Raw genomic sequence first — 13,089 nt, 5'->3', positions numbered from 1 at the left:
CCTGGCAGGGTTTCTGGTACAGTTCACTCCAGCTGGTTATTTTCAAGCAGCACTAGGACACAGTGACTCAGCTGCCCAAAAGGTGTTCGTGCTGCACAGCTAATTACAGCCCCCTCATTAGGCTTGTGCACATCTCCCCAGGGGCAACCTGTTTCGCAGGAGCACGACAGGCAGACGTGGTGCTGGAGAGCTATCAGGCCACCCTGCTCTGCTCCACAAGCCAGGCTGAGGCTCCCAGCTCGGGGAACCTCCTGGTAAGTAGGCTTTTCCTAAAGGTTGTTGACAGATAGTGATGGGAAACCAGCTGTTGTCGTTGTTAAGGACTTGATGCTTCCCAGGAGCGCTCACGAGAAACAGGGAAGTGAGCCATGAGGCACCTGCCTGCGGGAGATGGAGCAGCAGAGGGAGGCAAGGAATGTGGGACTGACCTGAGACAGAAGCAGGGCCGAGCAAGATCAGGACAGAGCAGGATTTGTAGCAGTCGAAGGTGCTGAAGTGCTTATCAAACCATTTTTCCATCTGAGCAGCTGCTCTAGGATTTCTTGTCAATGGAGCCGAATGGGCGCTGTTCCCGGAGAGCTGGGAAAGCACACAGCCCCTCGGGGAGACACGAAGGCAAAGCTGAAGATGAGATTGACCAGAGGTAACATGTGGTGCTTCTCTGCCTGCAGGTGAGTGTCCAGGGGCTGTGCCCAGCTCCTGCCAGGCCTGCAGGGCTGGAAGGGCTCGGGGCTGGGCGGGGGCTGCTCCTTCCCGGCCCTCCTGCGCTTCCCGCTCCGTCTCCAGGGCCGGGGGGCACAGGGACTCCCCGCAGCTGACCTGCCAGGCTGCACCAGGGCTTCCCAGCCGAATTCCCACGCTCCCCCTGCCTCTAACCTCGCTCTTCCCCAGGAGCTGCCCCGGCTCCCGCAGGGACGCGCAGAGGGGCCAGCTCGGCTGCCCCGAGCTCTTCCCGCCCATCCCAGGGGACGCAGCGTCCTGATACACCACGGGATGTTCGTTAGTGAGCTCAACAGAAATACAGCCTAATGGAAGTGTACTAAAACCATGGATTTGCTATGCTTAGGGCTGCTTTTGAAACAAGGTGCTTTGTGAGACTGTCAGCTCTGCCGAGCGTCCTGCGGGCTGGGAGGACATCGAGGCCTCTGAGACCCTGCGGTGCCTGCAGACAAGTGATGTGGGCTCTGACCCACCTGGGCAACCCACCAGCGGGAGGCTGGAGACAGGGCCAGGGCAGAGACAGGGCCAGGAGGAGAGACAGGACCAGGGCAGAGACAGGGCCAGGGCAGAGACAGGGCCAGGGCAGAGGAAGGACCAGGAGGAGAGGCAGGACCAGGGCAGAGGCAGGACAAAGGCGACCAAGGACTAGAATCAGCAAAGACCCCCAGGAGACCCTCGAGCAGGCACGATCACAAAGACAGCCGATTCCAGGGAATAAAATGCCTGTGTACAAGGATTCTGGGGACTCACTGACACGGAACGTGCCTGGTTCGGGTGTCTGCCAGCGGGGTTCCCTGGCTCTGGGAGCACTGGGAGCACTGGGAGCACTGGCAGCCCCAGCGCCGCAGGGCGGGATCCCTGCTCGGCTGCGGCTGCACCCGGGAGGCCCCACGCGCCGGGGGAAGTCAGAAAGCGAGGGGGGTTCGGGAGCTCCCAAGTGTTTGTTGCAGCCCGGAGGCGGCTTGTGCGGGGCGCGGGGCAGCCGCAGGCACCGAGCCCTGCGGCGGGAGGGCTCCTCGGGGCTCAGGGGCCCGGGAAGGCCGGGCCGGGCCGGGCCGCGGGTGCGGGTTGGGGTGCGGGTGCGGAGCCGCGCGCTCCCGGGGCCAGGCGGGCGCGCGCCCGCGGCGGCGTCGCGTCACTTCCGGCCGGAAGGTGCGGGGCCGGCGCGCGAGACATGGCGGCCGCGCGGGAGGAGGTGAGGGGAACCCCCCCCCGCATTCCCCCTTCCCCGCATCCCGCACCCTCCCAATCCCGCACCCTCCCCCCCCCCCCCGCATCCCCCCCAATCCCGCACCCTCCCTAATCCTACACCCTCCCCCCCCAATCCCGCACCCTCCCCAATCCCGCACCCTCCCCAATCCCGCACCCTCCCCCCCCAATCCCGCACCCTCCCCCCCCAATCCCGCACCCTCCCCAATCCCGCACCCCCCTCCAATCCCGCACCCTCCCCAATCCCACACCCTCCCCAATCCCGCACCCTCCCCCCCAATGCCGCACCCCCCTCCAATCCCGCACCCTCCCCAATCCCACACCCTCCCCAATCCCGCACCCCCCCCCAATCCCGCACCCCCCCCCAATCCCGCACCCCCCCCAATCCCGCACCCCCCTCCAATCCCGCACCACCCCAATCCCGCACCCTCCCCAATCCCGCACCCCCCCCAATCCCGCACCCTCCCCCCCCCCCCCCGCATCCCGCACCCCCCGCGTCCTGCGGGGAAGCGGCGCCGGGCCGCGGGGCGGGGGTTCCCGGATCCCGCACACGGCGGGTCTCGCGTGCGGGACCCCAGCGGCCGGGGGGGGCGGTGCGGGCAGGGCCCCCGGGCCGGGCTGACCCGCGCGGTCTGTGTCCCGCGCAGCTGCAGCGGGACCTGGCGGAGGCGCGGGAGCTGCTGGCGCGGGCCACGAGGCGGCGGCTCCGCGAGCTGCTGCTGGGCGAGCAGCGGCGGCTGGAGCTGGAGCTCAGGAACCTGCCCCAGCCCCGCGAGGCGGCGGCGGAGGAGGAGGAGAAGTCGCCGCTGGGAGGATACACGGTGAAAATCAACAATTACGGTAGGGCCGCTTTCCCGGGCGCCCCGCGGAGCTCGGGCGGCTCTGCGGGGGGAGGGCAGGGCTGGCGTTACCGCGCGAGTCACCGCGCCCGCTCGGCGCTGCAGAACGCCCTTCTGGAGTGCGGATTTCACGCGGGAGATCCCGCCCCAGGCTCCTCTGCCCGCGCCCTCCCGGCCCGGGATGCGGTGATGCTGTGTGCGGCCGCTCCGGGGATGCAGGGACCGGCCTGGCTGTGCCGGCTGGTGCCCCTGCCCTGCCCGGTGCCCTGCCCGGTGCCCCTGCCCTGCCCGGTGCCCCTGCCCTGCCCGGTGCCCTGCCCGGTGCCCCTGCCCTGCCCGGTGCTCTGCCCGGTGCCCTGCCCGGTGCCCCTGCCCTGCCCGGTGCCCTGCCCCTGCCCGGTGCCCTGCCCCTGCCCGGTGCCCCTGCCCCGCCCGGTGCCCTGCCCGGTGCCCTGCCCGGTGCCCCTGCCCCTGCCCGGTGCCCCTGCCCCGCCCGGTGCCCCGCAGCAGTGGGAGGGTGAGCTGTGGCCTCTCGGCTTGCCACATAGCCGAGAGGAGAGGGAATGGCTGGAGATGCTTGTGCAGGGAGCAGGGGTGAAAGTGGGTCAGGGGGACTGCAGCAAAGGCAGGCAGTTACCTCCCACTGCCCCTGCACGGAGCTGCTGCCCTTGTACCTGACCTGGTACGTGTTTCCTCTTAGAATTTGCAGGGATTGGGGAACAGGGCAACACCTGAAAACCTCCTGCTCTCAAATGACTCCTGAATCATTCACTGCTTTCCCTTTCCCCTCTGCAGATCGTTCCAGTCATGGCAGGGGGAGCTGGAATGCAAGGTGTGAACTTTGTGGAGGAAAGCTACAGCTTGATCTCTTTTTTTTTTTTTTTTTTCATTGGCAGGTTGGGATCAGTCAGATAAGTTCATTAAGATTTACATCTCTTTAAATGGAGTCCAGAAGCTTCCAGCTGAGAATGTGATGGTGAATTTCACCGAGAGGTGAGTTCCTGTTGTTGCACCATGCTGCAGGGGACAGCACAGGTGAGGAACACGGTCTGAAGTACAGGAATGTGTTCTGCTGAGTTCTCTTCTGGTTCAGCTCTTATCCCCCCCAAGCCCTTTTTTTTTTCCTCTTTTAAACTTCAGCTGTATGAGCTTTTAATAGCTCTTGGCACATGCCCTTATGAATAGCTCTTCTTAGAGGGTATTGGGGTGTTTTCCTTTTACAAATGCTGGTTGCACCTCATCAGGCTTGACAGTGTTAGCCCTGGTTTGTGGTGGTGATAGAGCTGAGAAGTAGGTTCCAAGGCTGTAGGAGATCAGGCAGGTAGAAAGAATCTTAAAGATCTTGATTTGTGGTGAAGTCTGAACAGATTCTTTTAAGCCTTCAGCATTAAATCCAACAGAAGATTCGAGAGCCCTGGGAAGAAAGTAATTCAGGCCTGTTGATGCATTTTCCCAAGAAACGTGGCTGCCTAAAGGGCTTCCAGACATTGTTTTTGGTGGCAGGGCACAATATTCTTACAATGATTGGAATATTTGTGGCCTTCTTCCCCCGCTTTCTGGTTCCAGGTCCTTCGATCTGCTAGTGAAGAATCTGAATGGGAAGAACTACACCATGACCTTCAACAACCTCCTGAAACCCATCTCTGTGGAAGGCAGCTCTAAGAAGGTCAGTGCACCTTGGCTGTTGGAGATGTTTAGGTCCCCCACAAAGCACCTTGTGCATTGTCTGACTAGTTCAGGAGAATCATTGCTCACCTGCAGTCCCTCCCTCCTTTTGGTAAAATCTCTTTTTATTAATCTGCAGTTGTCATAACTGTGGAATCATGTTCTGCAATCCACCGTCTTCTGTTCCAGAAGATCATGTTTGGATGTTGCACACTGTTTTAATAGCTCTCCAACAGGATTCCAGAGATAATGAAGCAGAAGATGCCTCTAAGCACCCATACTTATGCTTTTAAATGCCTCTGAGAAATTCTTTGCAGCTTTAAGATCTAAGAGAACTGTCAGCAGGCAGAAATCCTGGGAAGCTTAAGCAGGCTTAATACCCAAAGCCAAGTCTAAAACCTGCCCTGCATTTGTCAGGGTGTGTTGCTCCAGAGTTGAACACTAGTAACACTTGACTGCTGATGGCCAGGACCGGTGGCAACGTCCTTACTGTGCTACTTGTAGCACCTCCCTGGGCTTAAGGGCGTCTCAAACACCCTCTGTGCATTCTGAGCAGCTGTGTGCTGTGCTTAGTGACATCAGGTGTGAGGAAACGATTGTTCAGTTTGCCATTTCCCTAAAACGAGGACAGTGTAGAATCCAAACAACTGACATAAACTAGGGTGGTGCTCTGGTGATTTTTAGGCACAGCGTAAAAGCGAGCGGTGGTCACGCAGTTGCAGAGCTGGGCTCTTGTCTGCTGTGGCACACAGGAGATCTTACCAGAATTCAGGTCAGGATTGTGATGAAACAGGCTTTGCTTGTAACTTGCAGACATGCTGCAAGATTAAGCAATGCCCTAAAACTAGTTTTGAATCCTTGGAGAAACCGGAACTTGTTGTTCTTGGAGAAGTCTGGTCACACAGCCACCCTTGGCCCAGTGGTGCTGGGTACTTCTGCCATCCTGAGAATGTTTCTGCAGCACTGGATGTTCTTCTGTATTAGTACTTCAGTTTTATACTAGTAGTATGCTAATCATGCCATTTAAATTGTCCACAGTGAGGTTAATGCTTTGTATCCTGAAGGTGAGTACATAGTATATGCTGCATAATAATCAGATAAATGTTTCAGAATTTGAAAGGATATAAAAAGATTTATATTCATCAGGTAACTTTACTAGTTGTGCTTGTGACCAGCATCCCTTCATGAAGCATTCTGACTTCATGCCTGGCTGTTCTCCATACAGATAAAGACAGACACTGTCCTTGTGATGTGCAGGAAGAAGCAGGAGGAAAAATGGGAATGTCTCACTCAGGTGGAAAAAGAAAGCAAAGAGAAAGAGTAAGTGTCTCTCAGTGCTCCATCTTATTTTCCATTTCTTGTTCTCCAGATTGCCAGGAGAGCAGCTCTGTGCTGCACGGGCTGTGCAGTCAGACTCTGAGAACTGCTGTTCTGGGGGACAAGCCCTTAAGGTGTTTGAGAACCATTAGGGTTGTTTTGGTACTGATAAGAGGAGATACACTTGGAGTAGCTGTTTGCCACTGTCCTGCCAGCTCCTTGCTGATGGTGAGGGCTGTGTGGGGGGAAACAGGACAGACGAGACCTGCAGTCAGGGTGCCCCACATAATGAGCCAATTCAAGATTCATTTGTATGTTGATGGCTGCATTCATTGTAAAAACTGTCCTAGTGAGGGTGACTTTTTTTTTCCTAAGTGTATATTACATAGAAACATCTATATATACTCCCTGCAGCTGTGCTGGTGGGAATTATTAGTGTTTTGTCACCTCTGTGTGAAGTGCCTGCACAAAAATCCTGTCGTCCTCTTGGCAGAACAAGTCTTTTTGACCTAGATGATTATCCAAAGTCTCTAGCTAATTTGTATTGCTTCAGGTGCTTAGGAGCAATTCTATACAGCAGGAAACACCTGGGTACAAGATTATATATGTATACACACATACACACAAATGTAGTGTATTATGTAATAATGTTGTATTATTTTACAATACACACACGTTCTCCAGAAGAGAATGTGTATACCCACCTTAAAGTGTGGAAACACTCACTTCTGAGAAAATTTTCCCTGCCAACAGCTAGTTTGAGGTATGCTCATAGGATAATTTGCTAAAACTGCTTAGTCCTAACTACCCACACCTGAATTGAGAGCAATGGTACTTTCCTCTCTCAAATGCCATCACTGGAGATTGAGAGAAGGTGACTTGACTCCTAATGCAGGTTGCTGCAGGGACAGGGTCGTTTTGTTAAGCCTGTCCCTTACATGGAGCAGTCCTGCAGGCTGCCCAGCCTGCCATGGTCGGGATCACTGCCTTGTTCCAAGTGTTGAGGAGATATAGTGTGACCAGAAGACACCTGCTCCAGTCTGTGAGACAGGTGCCTAGCCCCCTGCTTGGGGAACTTGCTCCCTCTGCTGATCTGTTTAGCTCTATGTGTTTTTCAGGTGGCCTGCAGAAACCAGTAACTCCCTACCTATGGGGTTTTAGGAAACAGGGCAGAGGGAGGGAGGCATTTTTGCCAGAGAGGTCATTATGTATCATCTGGTCATGTGGGGCATCTCATGCCCAGGTGTGTGCCATGTGGGTGGCACTGTTTGTCAGCTGCTTCTTAAGTTGAGAAAATTGCTTCAAAATGCAAGGTGTTAAGAAACAACAGGGTCAGTCAACCCATGGAGATAATTTAAAAAAATGGGAAGTAGAAAGTGCCTTTTGGGTTGTGAATGTTACCGAAGATCTCTGTGTGGTCAGTGCTCTATTTTTATTCTCTTGTCACGTCATGGCACAGACAGATGTTGGAACTTTCTGGGTCTCTCATATTCCACTCCCTGACTTTGAGGGTCATGTTTACTGCAGAATACTTCCCGTCAGCCTCAGAGGGAAAGCTCTGGTGTACTACTCACCTTGCACTTCGTTCAAGGGTACACTGAAGGGTTCTCCTTACTTGGAAGCTGACTGAGACTGCCAGGGTCTAGAGACTGCTGAAGCAAAATCCTGGCTGTTACCAGGGTGTTTCAAACAAATACTGGTGTTGAAATGTTTTTGCCTAGGATTCCTGGATATACCTGATCTTCTGATGTGTTCCTGTCTTGCAGGAAGGCTGCCTACGACTCCTCAGATCCTAGTGAAGGGCTTATGAACCTTTTAAAAAAGATTTACACGGAGGGGGATGATGAGATGAAACGCACCATCAACAAGGCCTGGGTTGAAAGCAGAGAGAAGCAGTCCAAAGGGGAGACACCAATGGATATTTGAAAGCACTCTGAGGGCTGCCTTAATACTGATCTTCCATGTGAGATGTGCTGTGCTGCAAAGATCATCGTTTACACAACCTTCTTCCGAGCAAAGACAGTCACTTTCCATTTCAGGTTGGAGAAAATATTTAAATAAAATAGCTTATAAAGCATTTCCTCCAGTCAAGTGGTTCACCATTTCCTGAAGAGTGGAGTGTAGGTGTATCCTTATCCCTCCTTGAGAAAGCATCTCAGATGAGTGGAGAGTTGTGGAACTGAGAACAGAACGTAAAAGAAAAGGAATCCTAACCTAGGATAGTCACAGCCTCTCTGTTGCAAGTGACAGCTGTGCCCCTCTGGTTGCTGGGGTTAATGTCACACTCACCATGTGGAGTGTTGGTTTTTAATTTCATGTGGGAAGATCTGTCAAACTGTAAAGCTTGTCACAGAGAGAGAAACACTGAAGAAGGCAGAACCACTCTCAAGCACTTGCTAGTTGAGCAGAAACAACATGGTGTTAATCCTGTGGTATTAAAAAATCAGTGATTACTCTCAGGAACTAATTACTGGCTGTTGAACCAGTTTAATTTTGAAAACAAAAGCAGCTCTACAGCACCTGTGCTAACTGTGACCTCCTTGGGGTGTCTTTGAGGTGGCAGGAGGACAGTGAGTTTGCCCTGGCTGTAGCAATTTGAGAAGAGAGACAACCTCCACTTTCTCCAATCAGCTTGCAAGAGTTTTAAGGTAACAGAGTATATTGAGGCAGCTTATACTCCAAAATGTGACTAAAAGGGGGTGTTGGGTTGCTGTCAGTTTGCTTGCCTTCCATCTGGTGGTAGCAGTTTTACTTGGCTTTTTCACAGCAGCCTCTCAGCCCCACTGCTGGCGAGGGGGGCACAGCAGCCACTTCCCTGCTTCGAAGAAGAGTACAGGGCAAACGTGAGCTTGGCAGCAGCCCTGTTGCTGTTTCTGTGTTTTCCTTCCTGCATCCTTCTCATGCCTCTCCCAAAGACAAGTTAGTTTTTCACCTAATGAATTAAAGAAGCCATTACTCCTTTATTATGTTCTGGACTAGGATGTACTTGCTACCGTGTTTTCAAAGCATCGGACCAAGCACCACAAGCAGGAGGCAACTACTAGCATGTTGTAGTTTGTAACAGATCCTTTGTCCATTTTGTCTGCTTGTTAATATACATATATAAAATGTTTAGCAAGAGTATCTGAACTGAAGGCCATGTTTTCTTTTCAGTTTGTGCTCACCCCTGTTCATGGCAGAAAGCCACTCTGCCCTGTTTTGCAATTCCATTGATGCTTCTACCCAAGTTACCCTGGTGAACGTCCCGAATGGTGGCAAAAAAACTACTCAGACAAGCCTTCTGCTGTGTGTCTTTATTTCTGATGTTGCCCGTATCACAAACCTCAGCTTAGTTCTGCAACCATCAGGTGGTGACTTCTTATCCTCAAGATAAAACTGTCCCTCATACAGAGCAGTTTAGCAGTTTTGCTGCTTCTGCTCAGCTGAGACTAATCACAATCCAGCGCGTTCAATGAATCATGATGGCCTCTCATCCTTTCCCTACCAGTTTTGATACTGATGCTGGCCTCCTAGACAGGAACACAGAGGCTGAACCTGTTGTGTGTTTCCTGCCTGGATGTCCATGCAGTGAGCTACCACATAGCCCTCTGTATCCCAGACATCTCGGCGTGGTCAGCAAAGTGGCGGAAGACGATCCTGCTGAGCCTCCAGCGCCGCCTCACGCCCCGCGGGCGGGAGGTCAGGACACACCTGTTGTGGATCCTCGCCGGGCAGCTGTCCCGGGGCAAGCTGGCAATCTCTTTATCAGCCACTTCCTAAAACAGAAGACCACAGCGCAGAGTTTTTCAGTGTTCCCCAGGATTTTGAGGGGGCTTATTGCCAGACTTCCAAACCTACCTTTAGAGGAGGTACCAGCACAAGCTTCTCTACCTCCTCACGACTATGCTTCACTGCTTGATAAGGAGCTTGCACCCATCTTCCTCACTCAGCCCCATTTTCTGGGCATCCTAACAGTGAATGTTGAATGATTCACATGGAGACCCCAAAGTTAACCTCGTTACACAGGCTGAGCAACCTCAAGCCCATAGTTACAGTTAATCAAAATCAGCGTGGGTTTCTCCTTGTTGCAGGGTGGGCTGGTCCTTTAAAACGAGCTGGGTTTTATTAACTGCCTTCCCAGGTAAACGTCCTTTGATGTCAGTAAAAGGAATGTAATGTAGTGCACCCCAGAAAGAGTTACAGCCAGGAAGATAAGTCAAAGTGGCTCTTCTAATGAGAAGGCTTAAGAAATTTTAAGAAATTCCTCTTCTGTGTCCAGCAAGAGGGCTCATCAGTTTTCAGGGAACACCAGGTTGCAGCTAATGGAATTTCAGAACAGGTGAGCTCAGCAGACAAATGCTGCCTAAAGGAAATGGCCTGAGGTTAGGTAAGTGTCCCTAACTGCAGCATGCTTAACAGATCATTTTGTGAAGGACAGAGGGCTCAAAGAATCCTGTTCAGTCAGGGAAGGAAGCTGCAGCTGGAGGTAAAGAGAAGGGCTGAGGCTGGACTACAAACACTCCCATTATGCTGCAGGAGTGCTGGAAAGCAAGAGGGAATTCCTGCAGGAATGTTCACCTTCAAAGGGGGACAGCACTGAGACAGCAGCACTGTGATTTTCAGCAACAGCAAGGGCAGTACGACCTCCTGTCTGGTATTGTCCAGTTGTGCATCTTTCTGTATATACAGCTCTGTGTGTATATATATATATATATATATATACATACATACTATAGGCACTATCTGGTGCAGCCACACAGTTGCAGTGTTTTTTTGGCCTATTCAGTTCCTACAGTTTTATTCAGCAAGCAGCCTTTTAGAGAAAACTTGCAGCTTCATTTCTGAGAGTTTAATTTTGGAGGCTAAGTAACATTTTGTAGGGGAGGGAAAAGCTACTTTCCTGGAGTCTTCTCCTTCCATCTTAACTGCTGTTATGACTTTGTGACTTGAAAAGCAGCTCAGAAATACGAAAAGTAAAGCCAGTTATGTTGCATTCCTTCTTTTTTTTTGAATGTTTTTCCTTTTTTACCCTGAAAAGACAGCCAACCCAGACTAGACTTGCCAAGAGAATGGCAAAGTCAGTATGTAAAACCAAGTTCATACTTTCTCTTCCACAGCCTTTAAGGGTCAAGGGATCTCCCCACCACTAGACTTGGCCAGACTGAACAGGTGCAGGAATATTTCTGATGCTTGCAAAGGTATCAGAAGGGCAGGGTGCTCAATATGTGCCTATTTAAGAACAGATCTAACACCCAGATCGGATGCAGCTTTTATATGCTTGTAGGTCAGGCAAGGAGCAAACTGAAGTATTTCTAATTGAACAAATGGGTGGTTGGGGCTGGATCAGGCTTCTTCCAGGTTGTTAAATACATGTAAGAAAAATAAATAAAATCTGAAATTTAGGAAACTATGATAGTAACCATAGAATATCCCACATTACAGAGATTACAGGCTGCCCAGAGAGGCTGTGGAGTCTCCTCTGGAGACATTCAAACCCCCTGGACACGTTCCTGTGTGATGTGCTCTGGGTGACCCTGCCTGGCAGGGGGGGGTGGGCTGGGTGATCTTTCGAGGTCCCTTCCAACCCCTGGGATTCTGTGATTCTATGATAAGGAAAGCAGGTCAGTGACAGCCGTGAGGAGAAAAATGAGACTTCACAGTGTGTGGTGCTGCAGGTGAGCAGCACTGGAGTGAAAACCCAGGAGAACGCGCTGCTGTTCTGCCGGGCTGGGCAGCACTGGGGGCTGTGCCACCTGCGGAGCTTCAGGTGAGCAGGGGCCAGGTGAGCTGGGGTGAAGCTGCAGCTCGGAGCAGCAGCCGCGGCGCGGGGGGCACAGGGACCCCGGGGGTCCCGGCAGCTCCCGGGGTACCTGCAGCTCGCGGGGCAGGATGCTGTTCTTGCGGAGGGCGTTGATCCGCAGCCGCAGGTCGGCGTACTCGCAGGCCAGCCGCCGCCGCCGCAGGTCCCGCAGCATCCTCCAGTCCACGTAGTAGCCCCGCGCCTGCCGCGGGCCGGGCCAGGGCAGAACCTGAGGGCGGGCAGCCGGTTCAGAGCCACGACAAACCGCACGGTGCGGGCAGGGCCGGCTGCCCGGTGCAGCCACGCGCTATTCCCAGAAACCTGTCAGGCTCGAATCCCGGCCCCCAGGGAGGGATCCAGCTCGGCTCACACAGCCTGGCGGGGGCTTCACGCCACGGGGGGCACCGAGAACCCGCGGTCACACCCAGAGCCCCCCCAGGCCCCGCGGGGAGGGGGGCGGGAGGGGGGGGGGAGGGGGGGAGGGGGGGGGAGGGAGGGAGGGGAGGGAGGGGGGGGGAGGGAGGGAAGGAGGGGGCAGGGAAGGAAGGAGCGGGCAGGGAAGGAGCGGGAGGGAGGGAGGGAGGGAAGGAGTGGGGGCAGGGAAGGAAGGAGCGGGAGGGAAGGAAGGAGCGGGAGGGAGGGATCGGGCAGGGAAGAGAGAGGGAAGGAGCGGGCAGGGAAGGAGCGGGAGGGAGGGAAGGAAGGAGCGGGCAGGGAAGGAAGGAGCGGGCAGGGAAGCGGGCGGGAGGGAAGGAAGGAGCGGGAGGGAGGGAAGGAAGGAGCGGGCAGGCAGGAAGGAGCGGGCAGGGAAGGAGCGGGCAGGGAAGGAAGGAGCGGGCAGGGAAGGATCGGGCAGGGAGGGAAGGAGCGGGCAGGCAGGAAGGAGCGGTCTGTCGGGGCTGACCTGCCGGGCCGCCCGCAGCGCCCAGCCCAGCGCGGCCGCCGCCATCTTCCCGTGCGGGGCCGCGCGTGCGCGGGGCGGGGCGTGCGGGGCCGGTCCCGGGAGCGCGGGGGGGTCCGGGGGGTCCGGGGATGCGGAGGGTCCCGGGGATGCGGAGGGTCCCCGCCCCCAGCAGCGCCGCCGAACGGCTGCTCCCAGCCCCGCGGGGCTGCGGTGTCAGTAACTAGTTCTGCCCCGGGAAGCCGCGCTCCCACCCCCGGGCTCGCCCCGTCCCGCAGCTTCTCATCCTTCCGGCTGCCGTGCGAGGCCTCGGGTCGCTGCCACGGTTCGGGTTCGGGTGCCTGCCCTGCCCATCCCTGCCCATCCCTGCCCATCCCTGCCTGCCCTCCCTGCCCTGCCCTGCCCTCCCTGCCCTGCCCTCCCTGCCCTCCCTGCCCTGCCCTGCCCTGCCCTGCCCTCCCTGCCCTGCCTGCCCTGCCTGCCCTGCCCTCCCTGCCCTGCCCTGCCTGCCCTGCCTGCCCTGCCTGCCCTGCCCTCCCTGCCCTGCCCTGCCTGCCCTGCCTGCCCTGCCTGCCCTGCCTGCCCTGCCCTCCCTGCCCTGCCTGCCTGCCCTGCCCTGCCCTGCCCTGCCTGCCCTGCCCTGCCCTGCCCTCCCTGCC

General features: G+C 55.4%; 2 protein-coding genes across 2 annotated transcripts; one reads left to right on the top strand and one right to left on the bottom strand.

The window, feature by feature from the left end:
- Window positions 1-1,836: 1,836 nt before the first annotated feature.
- CACYBP (calcyclin binding protein) lies at window positions 1,837-7,827 on the top strand. The gene is made up of 6 exons (XM_051624404.1): window positions 1,837-1,915; window positions 2,577-2,769; window positions 3,665-3,761; window positions 4,335-4,434; window positions 5,659-5,753; window positions 7,517-7,827. Exons 1-6 carry the CDS (start codon window positions 1,895-1,897, stop codon window positions 7,674-7,676), a joined length of 666 nt encoding a protein of 221 aa, XP_051480364.1. The 5' UTR covers window positions 1,837-1,894; the 3' UTR covers window positions 7,677-7,827.
- Window positions 7,828-9,028: 1,201 nt separating this feature from the next.
- On the bottom strand, window positions 9,029-12,522 carry MRPS14 (mitochondrial ribosomal protein S14). Its single transcript, XM_051624405.1, has 3 exons — window positions 12,434-12,522; window positions 11,600-11,758; window positions 9,029-9,505 (listed from the first exon to the last, which is right to left on the bottom strand). The coding sequence occupies exons 1-3, from the start codon at window positions 12,476-12,478 to the stop codon at window positions 9,323-9,325; spliced, it is 387 nt and encodes a 128-aa protein (XP_051480365.1). The 5' UTR covers window positions 12,479-12,522; the 3' UTR covers window positions 9,029-9,322.
- Between the last annotated feature and the right edge of the window lie 567 nt (window positions 12,523-13,089).

The sequence above is a fragment of the Apus apus genome, chromosome 7 (assembly GCF_020740795.1).
Source record: "Apus apus isolate bApuApu2 chromosome 7, bApuApu2.pri.cur, whole genome shotgun sequence".
NCBI classification, from domain to species: Eukaryota; Metazoa; Chordata; class Aves; order Apodiformes; family Apodidae; genus Apus; species Apus apus.
The sequence above is the reverse complement of the archived record's forward strand: the minus strand, read 5'-3'. Positions and strand labels throughout refer to the sequence as shown.